This window comes from Sinohyriopsis cumingii, chromosome 4 (assembly GCF_028554795.1).
Source record: "Sinohyriopsis cumingii isolate HCF-2022 chromosome 4, ASM2855479v2, whole genome shotgun sequence".
Taxonomy (NCBI): Eukaryota; Metazoa; Mollusca; class Bivalvia; order Unionida; family Unionidae; genus Sinohyriopsis; species Sinohyriopsis cumingii.
The window spans coordinates 108457217-108484623 of NC_142964.1; the positions used below are offsets into that span (position 1 = coordinate 108457217).

Genomic DNA, 27407 nt, shown 5'->3' on the forward strand with positions numbered 1-27407 from the left:
CTGGATTTTTAAACTATCACAGACCTATGATTTACGAGTCTAGCTTTCACAGTGTATGAGTTTTTTTAGTAAAGCAAGTGTACATAATTCGAACTTGCAAACGGATGCATTGGATGCATCATTTAATTATATCAAATTCATTGGCCTGGTGATTACCGAATATATTTAATTTTGAAATAGAATATTATTTTGTATACATATGAAACATTTCTCTAGAAATTGTGAGTGAATTTTATTAATGGTGTAACGAACCATATAACATGTCTTTCAGCTGAAATTAAATGCAAGTACTATTACTAGCATTATATAACGGATATATATTACAATGACTCAATTTGACATTTTTGAAAAAGTTTTAATTAAAATACTTTTGCACAACAACATAACATTTTCCCTATACTACTTCCAACATATAATATCCACACTTTATGCTGCTAAACATAAATACACACAGTACATTTATTTCTAAAATAGATTATAGCAAGGAAATTGAACATTTGGAATTCAAACTTCCAACGTAACCAGGTATAGACTTTTAAACTCACAATTTCTTTGCAATGAAATTATCTGCAGTTGCACAAATATTGTTCAAAACAAAGGGTAAACACATTATACATTAAATTGGTTTTCTGGAACTAGTTTTCGCCCATATCTATACTTCCATTTTAACACTTAATAACTTTCAACTCAATGAAATTAATTAATATTTACTGCTGTCATAAATAAATGTAGAATTGTAATTTAATGACTAGGATATTTTCTTTACCTAGGAAGACTAATCATGCATATATATATATATATATATATATATATATATATATAATTGAAAAATTCTGATACTGATTTTGTTATGATTTGAATTGTCTGCAATGTAAATTTAATTTAATACGTAGCACATGATGACCAACTGACTGCTAACCTACAATACAATATACTTATCATTGCGCCCATTAAAGAAAACGTAACATGAAAATACAGGGTAACTTGCTCTTTTATACATGTTTCATGGTCACAAATACAGTAACAAAACTACTTTTTATATCAAGTACTAATATATTAAAATTTGAGTACTGCAATTACTGAAAGCATTTTTGTTTCTCATGACATAACATAATCTGACCTCCCTCATTCCACCCACAAGACTAAATTCTCTTAGCACACTCCTACGATTTCCCCAGCCAATTCAGCAGTTTACACTCAGAACGTACCCAAACCGAAACGTACCCAAGTCGAAACGTACCCAAACCGGAACGTACCCAAGTAAAAACGTACCCAGAACGAAACATATCCAAGTCAAAACATACTCAAGTCAAAAGGTTCCCAAATTAAAACACGTCCCACACTTGCTTTAAATGACATCATTTTTGAATATATCATATTTCATGACAGAGTGACCGGCCTGATGTAAAAAAGAAAGATTAACATATACCCTTAAAGAGGAAAAAGTGTATCGGTATATAATGGAGATAACATAAGTTTTACTATATTTTTACCTGCAGTTTCTTCAAATAGCAACAAAACCTTCGTTTAAGAAAAGAATGCTGCACAATGGCCAATTTTTTAACAAACATTTATTACCTCCTTTAACTAAGAGAAACATTAACCAGTCTACCTTTATATTCATGGGTCCTAAAACATGACAAAATATCTATGATATCGTTTTGATATGGATGTTGATGTCTACAACAATACTTCACTTATATGTAATTTGCTATGGTATTCTATGCATTCTGCGTACCAAACAGGTTTATAGTTCAATAATATTTCTCTGTGAAACGTATTATTATTAATCTTATTATTTTATCATGTCCTTCTCGTGTTTATCTATGTTATCATATATTTTTTCAGTATTCGTGTCTGACAAGCTAACATCAGTAGAGTAAATATTGCATCTAATATCTGATATAAACAAATTACTTCCCTTTGGAAAGTTTTCTGAGAAGTTAACAATGTAGACCCATAGCTTCTGGTGCATTATGCCTTGGTAGATATGCTCGTTGTCTGTCGGTAAATCTACTGATACGAAATGTGTCAGAGATCTGTATCTGTGTTATCTATTGTCAGATATGCTGGTGTTGTAGGTCTGGTTAACGTTAGGTCTTCCGATGCATTATGTGTTGGCAGATAAACTGGTATGCTATGTTTTGTCGAATCATCTGCTGCGTTTTGTGAATTATCATGTTGTCCGCAAAACTTTTTCACGCCACATTTTATATTAATAGTATTATTTCCATAATACATCACGTAAGGAATATACATGAATCCATGACATACAATTACTTCACAATCAATCCTATGATTTTCAAAGTGTGAGTCTTTAAAACAGCTGATAATGATACCATATTTACATAACAAAAGTTATATTGTATCAGCTTTCATAGTGTAACCGTAATGTAAACCTAGACAAGAAGAAGAAGAGGATGATGATGAAGATGAAGATAATAATATAAGAATGATGAACACTTTCAAAAATAAGAGAGCAAGCAATAATATATTTGCCAGCAAATATATTCAGCAACATTTCAAAACCATATCAATTATATAAGGATCAATGCCAATGAAATCAATAACCATTATCAACATGAGATATACAATTTACATCATCATTAATATGTCTGAACAAATCACATTTTGTTTCGTAAGCAGATTAAGTGCGTGTTAGAGTGTAGCAAAATGCTAATATTATCGATTGATCCTTTTCTAATTTGTCTTCCTTCCCATCTTTTAAACGATTCAACAGTACTACCTTTCTCTTAACAAATGCTGAATCAAACATGGGAAGACTAAACTGGACTTAGATGTCCTTCTTTCCTTCCGTCTGTCCCACCTTCCCTTCTGCATAGTTGATTTTACATGGGCTTAATTCAAATTTAGCACGCGGTTTAATGTTGATGAGGCCTTGGTCTTTGCCCGAGTTTAGCTGTCATCTTACAGCACAATACATTCAATAGTTTTTGTTTTCTTTAACCTACATATTTGATATGCATCTCTACTTTTATGACACTTTGACACATCTTAATTGCAAACTTGCTCCGACATGGTTTAGTGGAGTTATAGCCTTTAATTTATGAACCATCAGTGTTTACCCTAGAGTAAGTAACACCATTAATTATTAATAAATTTCAAAAATTGATTTTTTGGATAGCTTGATCATCCTTTCTTATGGCTTATAGAGCATGATCCATAAATCCACCTACCTTTGTTTCCTCACAAACACATTTTTGTTTTAAAATGTCTTTCAGCGAAACGACTCAGTTTTAGTTGACCTTTGATGAGGGTAATTATCATCAGTCTATGTTATGTTTAGTGCAATTATAGCTCATTATTGTGCGACGATTCGTTTGCATTATGTACAGTAACTCGTTGGATTTAAAATGAAGCTCAGTGCGGTTGGATGTGTTGCATTATATTGATGATATCGGTTGATTTTTTCAGCAGAACATTGGACCCTGATTGGCGTGCCCACTAAGGACTCCGTTGTTAGCCTACTAACAAATTTAGTATGCATATTATTATTTAGGATACCGTAAGTAAGATTTATTATTTAGCTTTGGTATCTGTTCAGAATGCGCCGTATTATTTTGGCAAAATAATGATCCGTGGTTGCCTGACCCACCTCATTTCCTTTCTGCGCAATTACTCCAGTTTGCCACTCAACTTTATACTGACGAAACCGAAACCTTGGCTAAGTCCAAAATTTCACTGCTGAGTAATCATGTAGTAGGCTTGTGATCTCTGATTATCTGATACTTTCAATTTGGTTGCAGACAATTATTACCTTAATAATATTGGATTAAAGAAAATTCTCATATGCAGCATTATACTGTTGTGTACTTCAGCATAATTTTATCTGCATCTGTTTAGGTCAGTGTTACTGCTGAGATCATACATTAAGTGTTTGAATGTTCTGCTTAATGACTAGTGGCTTCTGTACAAATGTACCTTGAGTAATGTACTATATCACCACTGTCAAGTAGCCATTTTCTGAACACAACTACACTCCCTGTTTACAGGGAAAGGTGGGATCATCAGCTCCCGAGATCTGCTTGTTGGCAATTAATCAAGGTAGACATATAGGTCTATTCAGGGCAAATATAACACATTTGTACGACAACATTAAAAGAACACTTGTAATAAATAGGTATTTTATGATTGCAACTATTATTTACATTGAGAATAAAATAATGCAGATTTGCTGACCACTGAAATCCTTAACACCAAATGTAATAAACAAGTTGATATGCTTTTGTTTTCTCTATAACTCTGAAACATGTACCTTATATTAACAGAATGTTACATCTTAAACGGAAAAGATAGCATGGCTTAAAATATCAATCTAACACGAAGTTTATATGCATCATGAACATTAATAATCGAATAATATGGGAACAGATTTTATGGGAACAGATTTTCCCTGGCTGTCGAAGCACTGTCGTTTTTTGTTCTCTCTCTCTCTCTCTCTCTCTCTCTCTTACAGGCACACACACATTTGCAATTGTTTTATTTTGCGTAGATCAATGTCAATTGCATTTGCCAATACTTTGTTTGTTGCGAAAAATCATTGTTTTAAAGGTCTTTTCTGGAGACGATCATCTAGTTATTCAAATATATAGCCAACCTCCACCAAATATAATGATTAATTTACATGTTTCTTCCTTGCCATCAATTTTTTAAATGGTTGAATGAATACATTGGCAATGAAAACTGTAAATGAGATCTAAAAGTTTTCAAAGTGATGAATGTAGGTAGGTCTGCTAAACTTGTTGAGCTCCTTGCATGCCTTGTTTACGCTGTGTGTCATTGGTACAGGCCCACAGCTAAACACACCGATCTTCTCCACCTGTTGAAATTAAAAGAATTAAATGTTTAAGTACATTTTAAATAATACTGATGGGAAACGGACGTAACCGGCAGTGACTTTTTCACTGACACAATAATGAAGGTAAACATTTAAACGCCATAACAAATGCGATTAAATGCTTTATATATGCATTTTAAATTAACTTGAAACAGACTGCCATCAACTGCATTACGATTGCGTTGTAAGTTTTATGAGTAACAGACAACTATCAGAAATTCCGAGCTGGGTAACATTATAATGACATACAACAATCGCAATTGATTTTAAAGGGAAGAAAAGGCAATGTAATAACGTATTACTATTGAAGTTAGTTCATAAGTAGTCAGTGTCTCGTGGAAAAATTAAGAAGACCTTCCTTTAAACTTGTCTTATCTGATTTATGTCGTTGGAAAGGAAATAAACTTCAGATAAATTTCTGAGAATCACTCAATCTCTACCTCACGAATATAAGGAAGTTTTCCCAATTATAAAGAAGTTTTCGCCTGTATGTTTCCTCTACCAAAATATAAAGCCTCTCCAAAATTTTAAAACGCATTCAGTTGAATATAACGTTATATATGTCAAATGTGACACTGAGTTTAAACTATCGGAACCCCCTTCTCATTTCATAGGGTTCTACTGTTTCAATGTTCAACAGATGAACAGTCATATGTCGTAAAAATATTGCATTCTCGCGCTGTCAGAGTGGTGACGCTGAAGTATGTAGACACACATGAAGTTAATTTTGTTTCATATTAAATCCAAAACTGCCTGGAGGATCAAAGCATGCCAACTACCTTCTTGTGACTGTAGCGGAGAGCTTCCAAAAAGTCATAGAATCGTGGTCTTCCAAAATGAGTTGTGGCTTTCAAGCCGGTGAACAGACTCTTTCCAGCTACCCTTTGAAAGTGCCACTCACATATATACTTAAAGAAAAATGATTAGTATTGTTAGTAGTAGTATTAAGAGTAGTAGTAGTCTATAGTAATAGCAGTATCAACAGTAAATAATCTGACGTTTGCTATTCATTTTTGTTATTGTTTTGTCAATGTTATTAAAATATTTTCTCTTCTCATCATCATCATCCTCCTGCTGCTTCTACTTCTCCTTTCCCCTCTTCTTCTTCTTCTTGCATTCAATGTCCTCGTTTTTGTCATATATTTTGTTTACAGTGTACATGTACAATACTCCCAACTGCTGTGTATTGTAAATGAAACATATAAAGCAGGATTGAATATTTGCAAAGTTACTTGCCCATAGCTTTAACTTACAGAGTATACAAATTGATTTTTGAGGTAATATTTAGCTTAGCTGTTGTACGTGGCTGAGCAGAACGTTATCATCTTTTCGGAATTATACTTAGAAAATGGAAAAGATTACCTTATCTTGGAAACATCACGGTAGCAATAGATCAGTGTACGTGACCAATGTCCTTTCATGGCAGTCTTAAATCGATACATTTCATGTTCAGATCAAATCAGCAGATGAAATTGAAATATTTTCTTGTTTTTTTTGCATTTCGTGCCGAGATGTATCATCCAGCTTTCTTTGCAAAATTTAGTTGATTGTTGCTTAACGGTCAAAATTCTATCAAACTTGTGCTCATGGGCTATCAATTAAAACAAGTTTTAAAGAAAAAAAGAAAATCGGTGATCTACCAGCATGGTTGTACGCAGATCAAATCTCCTTCTGAACTCGGTAACGAAAATGTGCACATCTACTAAGTCATTGCAGTCGCTCTCCACCTCGCGAATAATATCTGTTAACCATTCGAACTGTTTCTGTGTTCTCGTCACCCACATGAAGTACACCTTGGTAGAAAGGTGGAAACGTTACCCAAAATCACTGAATGCCGGAATCAGGAAAACGTTGCTGAATTTATATATACTTCTCGAGGTTATTTATCTTTAGTTGCATGTTCAATCACAGACGTGATAATAAGACATTATTTAACTACTACTTGATATGTCGACAGGAATAGAGGTGAAAAGTATTATAGTTAGAATTTTTTACAAAGCGTACAAACATAAAACGAAGTGGCTTTATAATTGACATTTAAAGCAAATAAGCGCTAAATGTGATACTTTTTCTATTAACTACCTCATAATGTTTCTTCTTGATCAGCCACAAATAATTAAAAAATATAATATTTTGAACAACATTTTGGTGTAACACAAGCAGAAAAAGAATAAAGATAAAATATTTAGTAGCACATAGTCTTATGTTGGATAATATACTAAGTTTTGTCGACCATTGATCAAGTGTAATGACGTCAATCGAGTACGATTTACTGTACAAAAGCTATTTACAACACTCATCAAATTATTTAAACTTTCATTACGATCAACGTTTAATTTTTATATATAAAAAATAGAGAAAGTGGTCACCTTTTTGCAGAAGACAGAACTTCCCAGGGACGTTTTTTGGACGATATCCTGCAAAATTGATGCATAGGGTGTGACGCCAATCCCACCTCCGATCAGTACCGCAACCTCATACCGGTACCAATCCTGATGTCCCTCCCCAAACGGACCATCCATCAAAAGCTGGAACATACAAACATATAATGCTCTAGTTTTGCTTAACTGGTAAAAATACGCTAACTTGGATTTAGTAAGCCTTTGAGCATGTAAAAATAGCAAAAGTGAACGAAGTATTGGCAGTAGACATATAGCTAAAAGGGTGTAACAGCATGAAGAACGTATACAGCAAGAATAATGAATAACAGCATGAAGAACGTATACAGCTGGAATAATAAATAATATCATGAAACACGTATACAGCAGGAATAATAAATAATAGCATGAAGAACGTGTACAGCAGGAATAATAAAGAACAGCATGAAGAACGTGTACAGCAGGAATAATACAGAACTGCATGAACAACGTGTACAGCAGGAATAATAAAGAACAGCATGAAGGACGTGTACAGCAGGAATAATAAATAACAGCATCAAGAACGTATAAAGCAGGAATAATAAATAACAGCATAAAGAACGTATACAGCAGGAATAATAAATAATAGCACGAAGAACGTGTCCAGCAGGCATAATAAATAATAGCGTGAAGAATGTGTACTGCAGGAATAATAAATAATAGCATGAAGAACGTGTACAGCAGGAATAATAAAGAACAGCATGAAGAACGTGTACAGCAGGTATAATAAAGAACAGCATGACGAACGTGTACAGCAGGAATAATAAATAACAGCATGAAGAACGTATACAGCAGGAATAATATATAATAGCAAGAAGAACGTATACATCAGGCATAATAAATAATAGCATGAAGAACGTGTACAGTAGGAATAATAAATAATAGCATGAAGAACGTGTACAGCAGGAATAATAAATAACAGCATGAAGAACGTGTACAGTAGGAATAATAAATAATAGCATGAAGAACGTATACAGCAGAAATAATAAATAATAGCATGCAGAACGTGTACAGTAGGAATAATAAAGAACAGCATGAACGTATACAGCAGGAATAATAAAGAACAGCATGAAGAACATATCCAGCAGAAATAATAAATAACAGCATGAAGAACGTATACAGCAAGAACAATAAATAATAGCATGAAGAACGTATAGGGGTTTTCACGCATAGTATCTCCCCTTGAAAACACCAGAGGGCATATCGGTGTAACTCACTTCCGGATAGTTCAATCAGTTAAGATGGCAGATGTAAATCAAGAAAATGTGACAGACCGCTCACATTATACAAGCAGGATCACTATCTTAAAAAGAAATTCTATCAATATTTATCAATTAATTTTACATCTTTTATTTTTTTTTTTCACTAACTTGCGCTGCTCCCAGCTTTCAAATAAATATTATCTGCCCATTTCAGAACTTCATTATCTTTCCTTTACTACCTTATGCTCTAGTTTGTATTATTGATTGTGCTAAAGTGTATCCTGCGTAAAAAGTTCTTGCAATTGATCTCGCTTGAAGAATAATGAAAATATGTTTATTTTGTACAGCTTCAATAATAGCAGCTAATGGAGGTTGAACGACAACGAGAACAAAATTCTAACTTCTTAAGGTTTTTTTAATTATTGATTTAGACTTGCTTTTCTATTAATGTTCATTATATTTTTCATGAATCAACTTGAGTTTTTGTTTTTAAATGCACAAATGTCAACCATGCTTGAACAGACAGGCGCACGTACGAGTCTCATTGATGATTATTTTAATTTTATTTCCTTGAACGGTTGGAAATTTTAGAGTATACACTTTGGAGAAATATCGATATTAGACACACTATACGTGCATACAGCATTTGTGTCTCTCACCAATCTGTCTGTCTGAATGTATGTCGTCTTTCTTCTGGTGAATGGGTATGTATATCCTCGAATGAATGGGTGTTCGCATATGTATATTACATAAACATACTTCTGGTTAAAAACGAGTATAAAATGATGCTAAGTTAGAAAGAATGACTGATAGATAAAGACAACAAATATGAATATTTATGAGTATAAATTTATTATTAACTTGTACAGTATGTTCTTACAAGCAGTCTCTTTTTCAAATCATACTGTTTGCAATTTTACATCCGGTCACGTGGATCAATATTGATTTAAAAGGCGAACCAAAGTATTATGACGGAATCTGTGAAGTAATTGAATCTTTAAAACTTACATATTTGATGCAAGGAAAGTCAAACAGAATTAAACTAATTTTAAGAAGGCTGTTCTAGATGAATTTGCTGGTGGCAATCAGAAATGTTGTCTAAAGACCACAGCAAATTTGAGAGTTATTACGTGCCAGCATAAGCAAAGAAAAATCATGCTGAAAGTTATTGCATGTACCGTCCGATATTTGATGTTTCAAAAGTCAAAAAGAAAATGAAACAACAAAAAAAATACTTAATTGGGCATGTTATTTAATCTGAACATTTACAACCTAATATGCATAAATATTCCGTCTGCATTAATTACACTCATTTATCTTTATAATAGTTAATGCAATAATTGCGTTGTTAAATTCCTCTGAATACATTAAATGCTATGTTCCATTAAAAAAAAAAAACTGTTCTGGTTTAAAATATTCAGCATTACAAATCAGCTGAAGTATCGAACTTTCTTAACGTGTTATCAACGAACTATTAGCCTTGCGAAAATAACTGAGAAAGAAGGATTTATCAACACATGAAAAATGCAAATTGTTGAGATTGTTTTCGATAAGGTTATATAACCAAAACTCTGCAATAAATGTTTAAAATCAGAGAGCAGAGGAAAATGTTCATACAGATGTGTCTGAAATTATGGATAATGAATTTATATTATCAGGTATGAACAGTCTATTTAATTTAATTATTTGATATCATTTAAGTATGGACAGTAAATATTATTTAATTATCTGATGTAATGTAAGTATGGACACTGAATCTAATTATCTGATTTAATGTCTATAACTATTCTTATGTATGAACAAAAGATGTTTGACATATATAACTGATTCATTGGCTTAACCATAATGATCTGTAGTACAGCTAAGATACCTTCCTTTGTTAACTTTATGTTTCGCTAACCAAGTGTAGAACGGTGAACTATCCGGAACTGGAAATTTTTTGTGGGCATGCGCATTGGAGCTAAGGGACGTAATTTTAGGCGCTACGATCAGTAACTCCGTGCAACCGTGAAACCCCCTATACAGCAGGAACAATAAATAATAACATGAAGAACGTGTACAGTAGGAATAATAAATAATAGCATGAAGAACGTATACAGCAAGAATAATAAATAATAGCATGAAGAACGTATAAAGCAAGAATAATAAATAACAGCATGAATAACGTATACAGCTGGACTAATAAATAATAGCATGAAGAACGTATACAGCAGGAATAATACATAATAGCATGAAGAACGTATAGAGCAGGACTAATAAATAATAGCATGTATAATGTATCACAGCGCACATAAACGTTATTTTTTGTCTTTGTTTTAAATAATCTGTGTAAAGTTATTAAATTGATAGCACCTAAGAACATTTGGAAGTAGCCATTTATGTACTAGAAACCACAACAAAACATTCAAATCAATGTCTTGAACAAACGTAAGCAAATCTGGCACAAATTAATCTGGAATGAAGAGCTTTGAAATCTTTGAAATGCCGCCCCCGTTGCTAAAAATAGTAAAGCTTGATACAACGTCTTCGCAGAAAACGCTGAACAGAGTTCAAACAAGCTCTATATAAATTAATTTGACACAGAGATCTTTAATATTCGTGCAAATAATACCGAACAGGAAGCAAAAGTAGCCTTATCTAATAACAATAGAAGTACCTGGCCGATTTCTTTCAAAAAAACAATTTCATCAAACATATCAGAAAATGTCTGGATTTTTTAGGCTATAGGGCTTGTAAAAGTGAAGCCCATCCATCATTAAATACGGCCGCTTTTACAAAATATAACCGAAAATTATTTAACTAAATTCTTGAAGCGATTCAATTTATAGCAATTGACCGGAGTTGACAGAAAGCAGTATGGCAATAAGACCTTTTAAACTGATGTAAATGATGCCGATTCATCATCAAATATGACAGGCGCGGCTAAATATAATTAATGTTTCAAATATATATATTCTCCAAAACTACTGCATAGAAAATTACAAAACCTAACGAACACATCCCACCTTGGCATGCCTTTGAAATTTAAACGAAAGATACCCACCCGCCATTAGATATGGCGGCCGGTTCTTGAAAAATGAAATCTTCACATGTAATCTTAACAAAAAGCCATCAGAATGTCACCATATGTCAAAGAAAACATTCTGGCATAGAGAGGTTACACGTTTTTAGCGGTTTTAGAGCTGTGTGGGTGTGGTGCCAAATGAAGACAATGGGACTCCAAAATCTAACTTCTCTATAACTGAACAAATTCCGTGAAATATAGAAAAATACAGGTTTAATTTTTCAAAATTAAATTTATTTTTAAATATTCTCTTTTAAGTAGTATAATCTGTTTTAAACAAACTACAACATCTGTGGGCCTTCCTAGCTTGTCCTGTTTTCGTAGTACGGGCTTTGAAATGTTTACATAGGGGATTGATTTGATGTCAAACATTTGCAATGTTACTGAAAATGAAATACTCTTTAATTTACATCTCCCAACAACGACTTAAGAGAATTTGACAAGATTTTATAGAACGTTTTCTACCTCGAAGAGTGTATGAATATATATATTTATATATATTAATGATGACAATCTGTTATCCGGTTTGGCTTCATCGCTATCAACAAGAAGCCTGTCATACACTCTTCAAAGCTTAAAAGAATTTGATCAAATTGACACCTGGAATGGTTTTATTAATTATACAAATGATGGTCAGACATCAAATATGTATGTGATATCTATCATAATAAGTGAATTACACAATTTTATATAAAGCAAAGATCTGCTAATTCGAATTATAAACCTTTGAAATAAAGCGTTCTGCGATTCGGTATTGCATAAATTATCCTGATGTACAAGCAAATATGTATAAAGATACCGATACCTAGAGAAACAGCGCATCGCCTGTTTTCATAACATGGGCAAACAACAGCGTTGGAACAAATTTGAAAAAGAAGCATTCTATTAAGATTGATTTGACAACAGCCCTTTCGTTTCAGTTGTCAGCCATCTGAGCGACCTCAGATCCATTTAGACTTCTTGCTCAGTTTTGCTTTTGATCGCATTAGCCTATAGACAAAACGCAAACTTACGCACGGCATATCCCGGCCTCGCAGATTGCTAGGGTCAAACAGGCGTCTCAGGTTCCTGGTCCATGGACCTACGGTTCGGATGTGGAAGGAAAGGTGCATCTGATGAGGTGCTGAGGTTAAGGTGAAGGGATGAAACTCTCCGTGCCCCAGGGACGAGCATGCGACCCGCACCCACTGGCCTGACTTGTATTCAAACCCAGGCGGTTTCTTTACTATCAGCACCGTCACATCTGTGCGAGGGAAATGTAAACTGTACAGGCATTGTGGCAAATAAATTAGTTGCTAAGCTTGGCATTTACAACTGTCATTCATATATACATCAAATAGAAAGTTTTTGCCGAAGAAGATTCTTAGGTGTGTTGAAGAGAGATAGAACTCTGTCTCCAAGCTGAACACTTTTTTCCTCTGTATTTCTTTCATATCAAAATTTCATTTTTTATTTAATTTTTGATCGAGTCGAGTGAAGATTAGATCTCGCCATTTCACAAGCCTTCGATAATTTATATTTTAAATCAGAAACATAGAAGATAAATATTGGAATTGACTTTTGAAAGAACTTTCTCTTTTAATAACTTCAATGGTCCAAAACAGTATGTCCAAAACCTGGTTCATAAAGATTGAATCAATCTTTAAACGAGTCCCCAACAGCAATTAATAGCAAATAAACACCCTCGTCCGAATTTGTTCCTGTACCAGTGCAATACATCATTATTATATTTTCCAAACTTTGATGAAATCTTGTGTCAAAGCTACCTTACTGTTTCTCAAAACAATTGCCTTTATCAATCCTATATGTGCACACGTTATGGTCAACAATCATTGGTTGCCTGACTTACTCTTGGGTATGGCACCAACATAGTATACCATTAGTCTGCTCAGTGGTTATTTGAATGCAACAATAGGTTGTAGATGAGCCTTATATATCTTTTGATTTGGCTTTCCTACTATTTGAGAAGCGTGACATGAGGAATGTCACAGTTTTAGTTTTGGCCAAAACAAGGATTCAAGATTTAGTGATACGTCAAATTGATTCCTGTATGACAAACCAAGGGACCTTCATCGGCTAGATAAAGAATGTCGTGTCTATATTACTGAAGAATAAATATCCGAAAGCTCAGTAGCTACTAAGCACAGCAGGTACCTCAGATGATCTCCATTTCCTCGTAAGTACCCCAGTTCTCACAAACTAACAAACTGATACTCGTGTGGCTTAATTTTCGCTAGAAACCCTCTGAAACAGAGAGGAGATCTCAGGATCCTATTTATGTTTGACAATGATTGATTGTTTTTGTCACCCTGATTAGAATATAGAGAATGAGTAGTAAAATGAGGATCGCTGTAAACAAGCTGTATTGTTTCATCAATACCAGGTGTACATACGACCTCAACAAAAGACTGACCAATAAATAAGTCAAGTAAAGAAATAATGTTCTGATCAACATCATACTTGAGAGTAATTGTTACCACAGCTCTGGTAATTCCACGGGCTGGGTATACAATTAAGGACTTCTTTTCAATACAATAAACTTTGTGATCCAAACAAGGCTTGCTAGTTCCGAGTGAATTAACCACGACCTTATCTCCAGCTAGGTCATAGCTTAGTAATAAATGAATACCTACGATGGGTAAAGACGTAACTGTTCAGATTATTTTCACGGGTCCTGAAGCTTAGTATGACGCAAAATTGACACAGTGGAGAGAAATATTAGCACTTTTACCAGCAGACGACTTCTCAGACAATGTGAAGCTCCTGTGTTCCTTACAATTTTAAGAGGTATGGGATTTGACAGAATCACCAATACGTGATATAGAAGGTTTCGACATGAATGCTTCGAATTCCCCAAACTAGAATCACACTGACGTTGTTTTTTTTTTTGTTTTTGTTTTTTTCTTTCACCCAACCAATGTATAGTTTTCAATACAAAGCCAAAACAACCAAGATCTCTTAGAAAAACGAACATTTTAATAGCTCTGTCCTGATTATGTTGCTTATTTGAGATCAGAAATTTGAGACTCAAATGGGTTTTTCCTTTGCTAAAAAAGACTGCGGCGAGGAAGACTTATTGACAAGGGAAACTTACTGAGTCAAGGAATAATCATAAACTAAGCGAGCAGCATTTTCCAAGGTTTCGTCTTTTTCCTGTTCAAGGTAAGGCTTCAGATCACTCTAAACGCAAGTATTTAATTCCACAATTAATATGAGCTGTCTCATATTATCTAGATCAGCCTGCTTAGCTACCGATATAATAGCTTCTCTTTTACTTTACAAATTCGGCATGCTTCTTTTCAAGTGTCTGGTCTTCATAACTTAAACCTTTCTCGATATGCCCCAGGTATCAGTTCAAAACCTTCCAAGATACATTTCTTAACCACATCATAATCAGTACCTTGTTTTACCGAGAGTGAAGTGTAGTCTTCACGAGATTTGCCAGTACGTACACTTTGTATTAATAAAATCCAATGATCATTTGGCCATTTCAAGTTTTCAGTAATTGTTTCAGAACGAGGAAAAATGGATTGACTTCTTTCTTTTGGAAAAGGGGTATTAATTTGAATTTATAGTTTTCTCTCTGCATTTGCATTTGTATTTCTTTCTCTCTTTCTCTCTATGTGCATATGTATATGCTTTTCTTTTTTTTTTTTTGTCTCTCTCTTTATCTCTATTTCCCTTTCCTCTTTAACTCTCTGCCTCTCCATTATCCCTCTCCCTCTCTCTCTCTCTCTCTCTCTCTCTCTTAGTTATATTTCCATCTAGTTTTTTAAATTACAATTCCTTTAAGTTCCTTTCCAATCCATATATATGTTTTAGTAATCAAAACCAAAGCATTGTCATCTTAAACTTTCAAGCAAGCAAGCAATATAAATTAAATATACCTAACATTCATATGCGACTTTTTCTTCTTCCTCTTTGTCTTCCCCATCGTCGTCTTGTTCTTTTATTTATTTGTTTACTTACTTATGTTATTTATTTTTATTGCTAGTAGTAGTAGTAGTAGTAGTATTGATGATATTGTTATTAAAAAACTACTTATATATTTTCTGTCATACTGTTTTGGATGCCCTGATTACGTGTTTAATAATTCAGTTATATGATCCAACTTCTTCGCCTCTTTTCGCCTTTTCATATTTATAGGGTATGGTGTCATTTTTGCATAAAATTACGACCGCAAAGACCAATATCCTAGTCCCAGCCTCATTGGTGGTGCATGAAAATTTTGTTCCTTCAAAGAATCTATATTTAATCACAAGATTCGCTTTTTGGATATCGTACAATGAGGATAGTGTTTCTTAAACCAAGTGTAAACGTTGTTGCGTTTCCAGTTATATGTTTTCCCTACGTTCTTATTCACTATATAAAAACAAATTATTCGATCACCGCTGCAATATGTATTTATATGTATCGCCCGCAGTCATTTTCTAAATATTAAGCCTCAGTCTTGAAAAGTGTAAGGAGAACTTGTTCCATCGTAATCACGTGTGTACGCAGTAACGGAGCAGAAACCCATTCAAGCAGAAACCATGGAACTAAACACTGATTTTTCGCTTTCTCCCAAAATATACTCGATTTTGCTACATAAAGCTTACAATAGTTGAAGAAGAGAAAGAAGGCCAGAATATGTGATGAAGAAAGTCATAAATTACCCGAGGGTAGTAACTCCGCCTTCAGGATCCGTATCTGCACCTTGCTTCTGTTGAGACTAATTATGTCATCTATTACGTACAAAACTGCCGGGCCAATAACAAACCATGGGAAGTCGCGACTTTGTATCATCTGCATGCTGCCATGGAAAAATGTCAGAAGATATACCGGAATGAACAATTTGTGTGTCCACCAGAAAGCTTTGAACAGGTAACGTCGTGCGTATGCCGATGCAAAGACGCACATAATGATTACCAGCACACACAGGAGAATCCCGGTGAATCCTTAAAAAAGAAATATCAGATTGATACAAAACTTGTAACAACTGACGTTTGGATACAGGTTGTAAACAAGATGACGCAAGACATTACCGACTGCGATTTCTGACAAAATTACACTAATGGTGGAGGAAAGTGTCATTTGGTTTTCCTTGAATGATTAGATTACGACTAAAGCTTGCACATTTATTATTTTGGCAAAGATTATATGCGTGCGAGTGCTTATGCATGCATGTAGAGGAGCAATATAACATACTGTTTACAGATCTAATATCATTTTACAATCTTATAATACAAAAAAAAAGAGAATAAGTCAAATCAGACAAAAATCCTAACATGGCTTTAATTATGATACAGTTATAAGGTAAACCTTGTACAAAAGTATCTTGTTGAAACTTGAAGTAACGTTTCGAAAATAACCTCATTCTAAAACTGCTATTATGTCAAAATAGATGATCAACAAACAATGCTTAGTCTGTTGAATGAAGGAGAGCAACATAACTTTGAATACAAAGGAGTGTTTTCACAAAGAAATGTTTATCTATGGACTTAATAATGAGGAAGTCTCCAATTTCTTCATTGCAAATTTCCATCAGATGATAATAACATATATACTATTACTGCTATCAAACCGTTTCTGTATTATAAAATTGTGCTTGTCCACGTTTACGCAGTCTACTTCTGTTGACTACAGGTTAATTTCGAGATAACCATACAATCGTTTAGACTTGTAATTTAGTATTTTACCACTGAATACATAGCCTTGATTATTGTTCAATGCAGATGAAATCGACTTAAGTGTCGGCTGAATACATATACCTACAGGCATTCTAATAGATAGGCACATATATCTGTCTCTGTAGTGAAATATTTCATCTGATGGTCGATGTCAATTACCGCCATCTCATAAGATAAAAGGTACCGATGTAGATGTATTAGTCGAGGGTTTAGCTTTCTGTTCCGTTACATTAGAATCCAATATATGAAACATTCACCAAATCTTAAAAATTCTTCACTGGTCATATTGCTCTTACATAGAAACATGTTTTCTGTTCTGACATCATAATTCTTTCTAATGAACGTTGGCCTTTAAACGTGGTAGGAAATTTGTTATTATCTGTTTATGAAGAAAATAAAATCGAATTGAAAGTTCCATTTGTTCACATTACAAACAAGTTAATTTTGCGTTGTAGGAAGAACCTTGTTTCATGCTCGGCTCATGTTTTTCTTAAACCGATGTGGGTATTTTAAAATACAGTCGCGACATCTTGTATGATCTAGCTATGCTGCATACGAGTAGGGAACAGGATTGAGCTATTTGGCTTTTTCCTATCACGTCAGGCAACATTTCGGTACCGACGACGAGTGTGGAACCGGATTGAGCTATTTTGCTTTCTCCTTGTCACGTGAGGCTATAAGTCAGTACATAGTATTAATAGTCAAACGCAAACGAACCGATAACACTAGATTATCTTCCATATCTTCCAATAAGGTCAGAAAACGTACCACTTCGGACCTAAAGGTCCTATTAATCATATCATGTTGTCTTCTTCCTCCTCCTCCTCTTTTTCTGCGCCTTCTTGAGAACACGTATTCGCGTTTGATTTTCTTGTTGCCAAATGTTTCATGTATTGAACATCAGTTTTAATATTGTATTAGCAGTGTATGTTTTCTTGTTATAGTATAAACCAATATTTTCAACACCAGAACAACCGATGTGGTTGCCATAGTGGGCGGCGAGTAAAGAAGAGGAGACATATCTTAAGACAAAAATTACCTTAAAATTACACCATGAAGAGAAGCAATCTTTTAAAGCGGAAAGTATGCCTGTTAAAGTATTTTGTTTAAAGTTTGTGTTTAGAACAATTTAAAGTTTAGACATTTTTTGTTAATGGTGAATTTGATGCATTGGAAAATAAAGGATTAAAATAATAGGATATGCATTATTTATTAGCCCAATGGTAGCTAGATATTAATATTTAATATTAGTTAGACACTAACTTGTGACAGTAACTAAACACGGACCTGTAATAGCAGCTACACACTAACATGTAACAACAACTACATACTGACTATGTAATAGTAGCTAGACACTACATGTAACAATAACTAGACATTGTCTTCTAACTATAGCTAGACACTAACCTATAACGGTAGCTAGACACTGACTTGTAACAGTAGCTAGACACAAATCTGTAGCAGTAGTTACGCATTGACCTTTAATAATCGATAGAAAAACTCACCTGAAACAGTAGCTAGAAACTAAACTGTAATAGTAGCAAGAAACGTGTAACAGTAGTTAGACACTAACCCGTAACTGTAACAAGACCCTAATCTGCAATTGTAGCTAGACACTAACCTGTAATGGTTTGAAATGTCCAGTATTGAAATGACGCTAGCTCGTGGGTTCTGAAATAAAAAATATCTCAGAAGTTGCATAATCAATCAAAGAAATAAACGCTTGGATATAAGTAATGTGTTGTTAAAAGTAAATGTTGTCTTAACCATACTTTGATTGTGTGTTACAAAGTCAGTGTAACTTAATTTATATTGCTCTATTATAAATGAATATGTTCCTCTGTACGTATATCGATTTTGACATTTATTTATGTTCCTCTAGCTATCGTTGATTTTAAAAAGTGGACATAATACAGTTTTCCGAGTCTGCTTGAAAAGGATCAAGCCAGTGTCCCTCAATATTTGGAAAGATCTCGATATTTGGAAAGATCTCGATAATTTGGAAGATCTCGATAATTGGGTGATATTATTGGTTAAAGAACGATTTATACTAAAATACACTTTATGCGCACTGAGCCATTTTTTTTTTCCGGCTAAAGCCAATGCCACATATAGTTTAACAGAACACTATATTCCAAGATAAAACTATGTAGGACAATCAATAAACATGTTGGTATATTATGCCAGTCAAGAGTTTGTCATGACAGACTTCGTTAATTGCAATGGCATGGTTATCGTGAAACATCACCAATGAGGACCAAACATATGACCTAAAAAGTATGTGATGTAAAAACTAAAGTAACTTGCCTCCTTTTTTTAAACACGTAAAGAAAAGAAATACTTCCTTTTGGACAAAAGAGACTGACTTGTGTCTGACTCAATTTTTAATAATTTATAACGGTAAAATATGAATTGTCTGACTTTAAAATGATTTTCTTACGCTCTAAAATACTCCCGGAAATAGCAGTTCAGATCCATTGACGCATGCGTAGTGATGTGGTAAAAGTTGAAACCATGGCCGATAACATGGATCACTGTGAAGAGAATTATAAAAATGTTAGCATAACGATTTTACATCTTACATAATTCGCATGTCTCTATCAAGTTTTTAGAAGAAGCAGGAATAAGACGATGTATTCAACTTTGACTCTTTTTAGGATATGCTATGTGACAGGAACTTTCATTGAAATATTGAAAACCATATCTAACACTTTAGATATTTATATTATAGTCAATTAATATATAAATAATACGTTTTGGGTGAAGCCCGAAATCATCACTTTTTATGTTCTTATTCGAATTCATTCATTTTTAGCAATATATCAAATCACAATGTTTCTCATGTAAAAAATCGGAAATTCCGATTTAACAATGTTAACGATTCCGACTTGAAAGACTGGGTGGTTTTCTATTAGAAAATATTTAAACATCAGGCATTGCCTTTCTTCCATCATTTTGTCTTATGTTATGACAAACATAAATTAACATTCTACATATAATGTTTTGATACTGATGAATCTATTACATTGTAGTTTAAAGAGTTGTACCTGTCAGGACAAGGGCCATATAGGCCACGATCTTGTGGGCGGAGTGTAAGGAGTCAAACGGAAAGAATCGGTGAAGGAATGTTTCTCTGAGCAATGTTATGCAGTTCCGGCACATAGTAAGTAGCAGAGTGGCGTACGTAAAAGACATGGCGCTGGCGGCACCCCGAGTGAATGACACTCCGTAACCAGCGATTCTTCGCAGGCCGACATGTTCCCGTAAAACATAGTATTCTGCAAAATATGATAATAAACTTTATTAACAGAATGAACTATTCTTAATGGTGTCAGTGTAAACTCTTTCCGTTAAAATGTTGCACGGCCTTAGGACAAAGAAAAAACAATCTTTATGAATATAACGGAAACTGGATACATCTCATCTTGCTTTTCATAATCTATACATGACTTTTCACACAGGGCAATTTCTTGAAAAGGTTATCTGTAAATTAATAGCCTCCTTGGATCCTTCATTAATCACATGAGCAGAAGTATTATTCTGTGATTCTAATACAGTCTCCTTTATTGCAAGACTGCGTGGAATCAATCGCTTTCTCTTTCAATGTTAAAAGCCGAAGGAAGCGACAATCTTTATGTGCGTCTTGATAAAAAGGAAATATCTGAAAGTGTGTGTTCACATACAGGCCTAACATTTCCCTACCATATCATTGCTGAATTTAGTCAATCATACTTACCGTGTGCACGTTCTAAGAAAAGCCCGAATAGTATTAGTATATACACGGTCATCCAGAATACTTCCAGCCTGAAAGTTTCAAGAAAAGCCTTTACATCGTCCCACCGCTCCATCAGTTTAGTATTGGGGTGGTACAGCTCGGATAAGAGACCCATTCTCTTTTTGGTGTTGAGAAATGAGTTGTCAGCAGTATCACTGCTAATGGAAGTAATCCGTGGGGAAAATGGATTGAGGTTCAGGTTCGTCGTATTCGTGCTGAAAGAAACGATTAGGACTTCTTGGAGAAACATCGACAGCATCTGTATTGATTTGGAAGTGGAAAAATGATTGCACCACAAGTTCAGTTTCAGTGCTGGAAACTACCTATACATTACTTTCGGGGGGGGGGGGGGGGGGGGGCAAAGCAAAACACATAGATAAGATTAATTTGCAATATGGTATTTTATCTGGGTTTTAGTTATTCCTGTTCTGCCAATGATTAATAATATACATCACAAAAGTAGTGGACGAATTCGACTCCCTCAAGTCACTAAATCTACCAGAAAATAGATGGTTAAAGCACGAGGCATGGTAAGTCACTATAAAAGATAATTGGAATTAAAACCCAGTGATACTTAAAACAATCCCCAAAGAATATACGATTTGCTAAATGTATCCGTATGGTTTAGTATCACGGACCTACTAAGCTCTATTGAAACAAAGTTATGATAAATTGTCCTTGGAATAAGATCCTAACAACTAATTGTATACATGGCACGGCCATTTCAAACTGTACACATCGTACCTATACTCCCGGATAAGAGTCATTCGTCTTTGGTAATTTTTTGTATACTGAGGTTCGTCGCTTTGATTAGACGATGAACGTGAACCTGGATGTATAAAAACGACAATTAAACAACAAGCTAGCCGTGATTTCAGTAACTTTAGGCCCTATATACTTGTTAAGATATTCCCAATCAAAATCAAATATATCAATACACATAAAATTACATATAGTATAATGCCAGGGACCAATATATAAGGCAAAATATGATTAGCTATAATATCCCAATAATTATATATATGTGACTACTATTATCACCTTAATGATATATTTCAAATGGAGAATACATTTCATCTTATCATTTGCACACTGATCGAAGCAATGTACAGTCGGCTCCACTACATGAATATCGGTTAATTGCATAGATCGCTTAAGTGCATAGCGAAAGTATGGTCCCATTTTATATTGTAAATATACATTAATTCCGCTTAAATGCATACTCCGTTTATATACATTGCTTGGGTCCGGTCCCGAGGCTATGTATATACGCGGAGTTGACTGTATACACGTTATGTAATTTCGATAATAAATTAAACTGAATGAAATCGCATACGTTACCGCAATATGCATAACGTAAAGCTCGCGCACATAAATTCACTTTAAACTCTTTAGTTCTAGTGCAAGAGATCATATTAATGTTTATATATATATATATATATATATATATATATATATATGTATGTATGTATGTATGTACGAATGCCGAAGAAAAGATGTACAAAAGTCAAACTACCCTCCAGCTGTAAATGTGCCCGCTGCAGAGTGGACATATACTCTCGCCGGGAGAAGACTTTCTTGAAGTCAGAGAACGTCATGTCGCTATCTTGCCGGAGGCCTAGTGATGAATAAATGGATGAGACAAACTCCTCAATAGTGCCTGTCTCAACACCAGAATCTGACAGGTCCACTAAAGACCTAAAACAATAAAATATGCATGTTTATAACAGCTAGGATACTATGGATTATAATAGATGATACTTAATTTATTTGTCTTGTGCACAATAATAAATCTACCCAAAACGTAATGATGCATTCGACTACATCCCATAATACAATGTAAGTAGTTAGGCGGGATGCCCTAGGGACTAGGGGATTTTCATTGTAAATCGGTGGTTTGTACCCTGGGGACTATGTAAATTTAACATGGAGAGCACAGAGTTTGTACCCTAGGGACAATGGGAATTTAACATGGGGAATTTTAACATGGATGGGACTGTAGAGGGACAGTGGAAATGGAACATGGGAGATGGATATAGAACACAGACAATAAACATTTTTTTTAAAAAAAAGAAATGGAGGCATGAAAGGGAATCTCTTTTCGAGGCACTGGAATGGCCCTGAAAAGGGCCTTTGGTTTTATGTTAACATACCATACTGTTAACATAGAGGACATCGTTGAGGTCTGCTTCTTGTCCTTAAACTCTGTCTTACTTCTGAACCGTAGATCATCACTCTCTTTAAACAACCTTGTCTTTCTACGTAGATTCTTCTTTTCCACACACAGGTATCCGTCCTCTTGATAATGACTCACGAAGATCGGACGTACATGGGTAAGTCCGTTCTAAACAGCATTGACGAGACGCGAGTTGAAGATTCTACATCGGTCCACATCTTGGTGATGAGAACAGGTGAAGGAATGCAGCGAACTGCGATTATTTATAGGGAGAGGGAGGATCGAAACGGATTGAGTTGACTGACTAATCCAAACACGCATTACAAAATTCAGTCACCATTTGTCCAATTGGAAAAGAGCAGTCCGTTACGCCACATTCCCTATATAGAGGCACTAGCGTTTGTGTGCAGTAAATTCATGCGACACAGTGAGCATAAACATGGCGCAAATTGAGAAGACAATGAATTGGGGTGCACCGACCGTGGAGACTACTCAAGGGAACCCGGACTTACTTCCAGAAGAGGTGAATTGGGACTTTGTGGATTTTCTTTCGCAAGAATTTGTTCCTGAACCAATACCTTCGCCACCTTCTCCTTCTTTACCACACGTGGAGAATTTTAAACAGAGACAGAAAGAAGAATAGGAGAAATTTATACAACAGCAAAAGGAAGCGGAACAAGCTTTTCTCCTACAGCAGCAAGAAGAAGAGGTAAGAAAGAAACAACAAGAAGAAGCAGCCAAGAAACAACAGGGTGAAAGTTAAACGGTTGCGATACTGTTAGACATTTTAGCGGAGTTAAGAAGTCTGAAACAAATGTATCAGACTTCTTTATTACGACCGAAGAGAAAAAGGCCTTCCCGAGCTAAACAACCCAACTCTGTGACAACACCTACCATACCACCCTTAGTGATTTCTACCAAATCATCAACATCGACAGTACGCAGTCCAGAAGTAGGCCTTGGCCGTGGCAAAGGCTTAAGGCAGTTAAAGTTGATTGCTTCCTACGTTTTGTTGTTTAAAACCCACCAAGACCCAAAGGCCCTTTTCAGGGCCACCCATGTCTCTCGAAAAGAAATAATATTTCAATGGCCAACATCAATTAAAACTCAAAAACCCATTTTTTACCCTTATAGTACGTGTGAATGTATGAGTGCGTGAGTGTAGATTCTTATTCTGAAAATCAAAACCAAGAGACACTTACGTTTTATAGACTGTTTATTCTTGTACAAATTTTACAATCCAAATCACAACATAACATTTTAAAAAGTTCATAGGTTTCTTCTTTTGTCTTTCTTTACACTCTCTTTTTTTTAAATGTCTTCACTTTCACAGCTTTTTCCTCCTCTTCATCCTCACTTCCTTCCCTTCTTTTCTCTCCTGTTTCTGTTTTTTCACCTGTCTTCTTTCTTCATCATCTTCCTCTCCATAACTCCCCTCTTCTTCTTCTGGTTCCTGTTGTTTCTTAGGGCAATCTGGCGACCAATGTCCTTTTTCTTGACAATGATAACACGTATCTTGACTTTTGTCTCTTTTAGCCCCTGTTTTGTTTTTTGAACGGTCTGGACACTCTGAAGACCAATGCCCTTTCTTTTGACAGATATAGCAAGTATCTTGACTTTTATCTCGAAAGGAGATTGAGTAGTCCCTCGGCTGGTCTGAAGAAAATTTTCTGATGACCCCTTGCAAAGCTCTGATGAAAAGTTCGATCTGTGTAGTCTCGTCCATCGTTCTGCTCGGTTTGAAATAAATAGTGGAAGGACAAGACACACACCCTTTATATACGCTGGTCTGTCATGGCTATAAAGTGGCCCATGGTATTTAAACTTTAGTCATTTGACTTTTTGCAGTCAAGATGAAACGATCCAATCCAATCGAGAAGAAAGAAGAAAGTAAGAGGCAGAAACGTGATCTATCGCCTCGTACCATTGCTGAAGTCTTGGCACAAATTCATGCCAGTGATTTTGAAGAGGACATGAGTGAACCAGAATCCAAACCCAGAGAGTCTGCACCTAGCCCATGTTCACCAGTCAACCCTGAAAAGTACTATTCCATTCGAGACACAGAAAAGCGCTCCTTTAGAAAATTTAGAAATACGGCTTACATTTACATAGTGAAGTTTAAAGATTTCAAGTCCGACGTACCGTTAGAGAAAGCAGAGGGCTTCATCACCGAGATGTGGGATTCTTTGCTCACCACACTCAAACACCAATGTCAAGCCAAAGAAAACGATCGCTTGAGACTTTCCGTACAACATGACGGCTTGAAATCCCTTGTTTGGGATCGAATTTAGCAGCCCTGCAGAATTGACCGCTTCCAAAGTCATGGACAAGATTCAACACGTGCAACAATCCAATGACCAGTTTGACATCACCGATGGAAAAGCCATACTGGACATGACCCACGTCTCTCCTCCTCAAGGGAGTGGACGAAAAAAGGTCTTATTGGTGAACGGTCTTCGCATTACCAAAACAAGCCTCGTCCAAATTAACAATTCTCAAGACCAGATGTGTTTAGCCAGGGCTATCGCGGTAGGACGAACGTATACCGACAAGAACGACACGGCAGAATGGAAAAGAGCTTGGGAGAACATTAGAAAATCGAACCGAGCCACACAACGAAATGAAGCAGAACTCCTGTTACAACAAGCCGATCTGTCCAAAGACACACCCTGCGGCATTCCAGAGATGCAAAAATTGCAAGATGTCCTAGCTCCACGATACACCTTGAAAGTGTACCCTCAAGAAGTGCGAGGGTCTCTGTTGTTTCGAGGCCGAGATTTTAAAGATGGAAAATACATTCATGTCTATCATCACGATTAACATTTCGATACCATTACCAGTATCACTGCATTCCTGGGATACAGTTATTACTGTGAGAAATGTGACTATGGGTATAACAATCGAGAGCAACACAAACATTGTGGATCGAAATGCTCGGGATGTTTGGCCTCTCAACCCTGTCTGGACGAAGGACAAGAACGAGTACATTGCCCTGCTTCTCTGCGCACGTTTGTCAGTCCTACCTGTTACCAACAACATTTGAAGACGCAAGGTTCACAGAAGAAATGTGCTTGTCAACTGCTGAGATTGTGCCCCACGTGTGGAAAAGGCATACTTACCAATAATGCCAAGACACACATATGTCGAGGAAAGAAAAGATGTCACATTTGTCACCGAATCGTGGACTTGGAACATCAATGCTACATGCAAAAATACCAGCACCAACAAGAAAAAGAGGATGGTCACAAGAAGAAAGGGAATTTTATCTTTTTCGATTTCGAATGCATGCAAGAGACCGACATTCACATTCCTAATTTCTGCGTGGCTTATCAAGCGTGTGAGAAGTTCATTCAAGAACCTATCTTCAGTCATTTCTCTCACTGCAGCAAGATTTCTGGAGGACGTGAAAAAAATTTCGGGCACCTAACACGTTAGCCAATTTTGCCCGATGGGTCCTAGACCCATCGACAAGACGTGGAGCCAAGAGGACATCGAACGTTACAATGATTGTCATCGTCATGCCACAGTGATGACTCACAATTTCTCCCGATACGATGGACAGTTTCTTCTCAGATACTATACGGAACATAGTAACGAGCGTCCTAAAGTCACTTTCAACGGAGACAAAATCATTTTCATGCAAGTGGGACAAATACAGTTTAAAGATTCGATGAGTTACTTGGCCATGCCTTTGAGTCGAATGCCTAAAACGTTTGGAATGACAGAAATGGCTAAAGGGTACATTCCACGCTTTTTCAATACCGAAGATAATGAACATGCCGTTCTACCCCATTTGCCTGAGGCTCACTACTACGACCCCGACAACATGCGTACCGAACAACGAGAAGCTTTCTACGCTTGGTACCAGGCTCACGCCTCGGACCCTTTTGGCTTTCAGGAAGAAATGCTAAAGTATTGTCGTTCCGACGTGGACATTTTACGGAGTTGCTGTGGAAAATTTCGAGAACTGTTCATGGAACACGAAGGGGTCGATCCTTTGAAAGAAGCTTGCACCATTGCCAAAGTATGTTCCTTAGTGTACCGACAACGATTCATGCCTGAAAATACCGTGGCTGCCATCAGTCCTCAAACGACCAACTATGTCAAACGTCAATAGTCGGTCAAAGCACTACGCAGGTTACATTACTTGTGCGAAAAGGAAGACAAATGGATTCAGCATGTCCGCAACGGAGGGGGCGAAAAGACCATCGGAAAGTATTCGGCCGATGGCTGGGACTTAGAAAAC

General features: G+C 35.6%; 1 protein-coding gene across 1 annotated transcript in view; it reads right to left on the minus strand.

Annotated features, from left to right (window-relative positions):
• Nucleotides 1-2472: 2472 nt before the first annotated feature.
• Nucleotides 2473-27407, minus strand: part of LOC149801853 (dual oxidase 1-like) — an 85425-nt gene continuing 60490 nt past the window's right edge. The window contains exons 9-20 of the mRNA XM_089956225.1: nt 22502-22683; nt 21730-21814; nt 20947-21200; nt 20258-20488; nt 19651-19744; nt 18832-18881; nt 16197-16478; nt 12555-12784; nt 7228-7386; nt 6499-6651; nt 5638-5766; nt 2473-4840 (exon numbers count right to left, since the gene is read on the minus strand). Coding sequence (XP_089812351.1) covers nt 4718-4840; nt 5638-5766; nt 6499-6651; nt 7228-7386; nt 12555-12784; nt 16197-16478; nt 18832-18881; nt 19651-19744; nt 20258-20488; nt 20947-21200; nt 21730-21814; nt 22502-22683 — 1972 coding nt within the window. The 3' untranslated portion in view covers nt 2473-4717. The remainder of the gene's footprint in view (nt 4841-5637; nt 5767-6498; nt 6652-7227; nt 7387-12554; nt 12785-16196; nt 16479-18831; nt 18882-19650; nt 19745-20257; nt 20489-20946; nt 21201-21729; nt 21815-22501; nt 22684-27407) is intronic.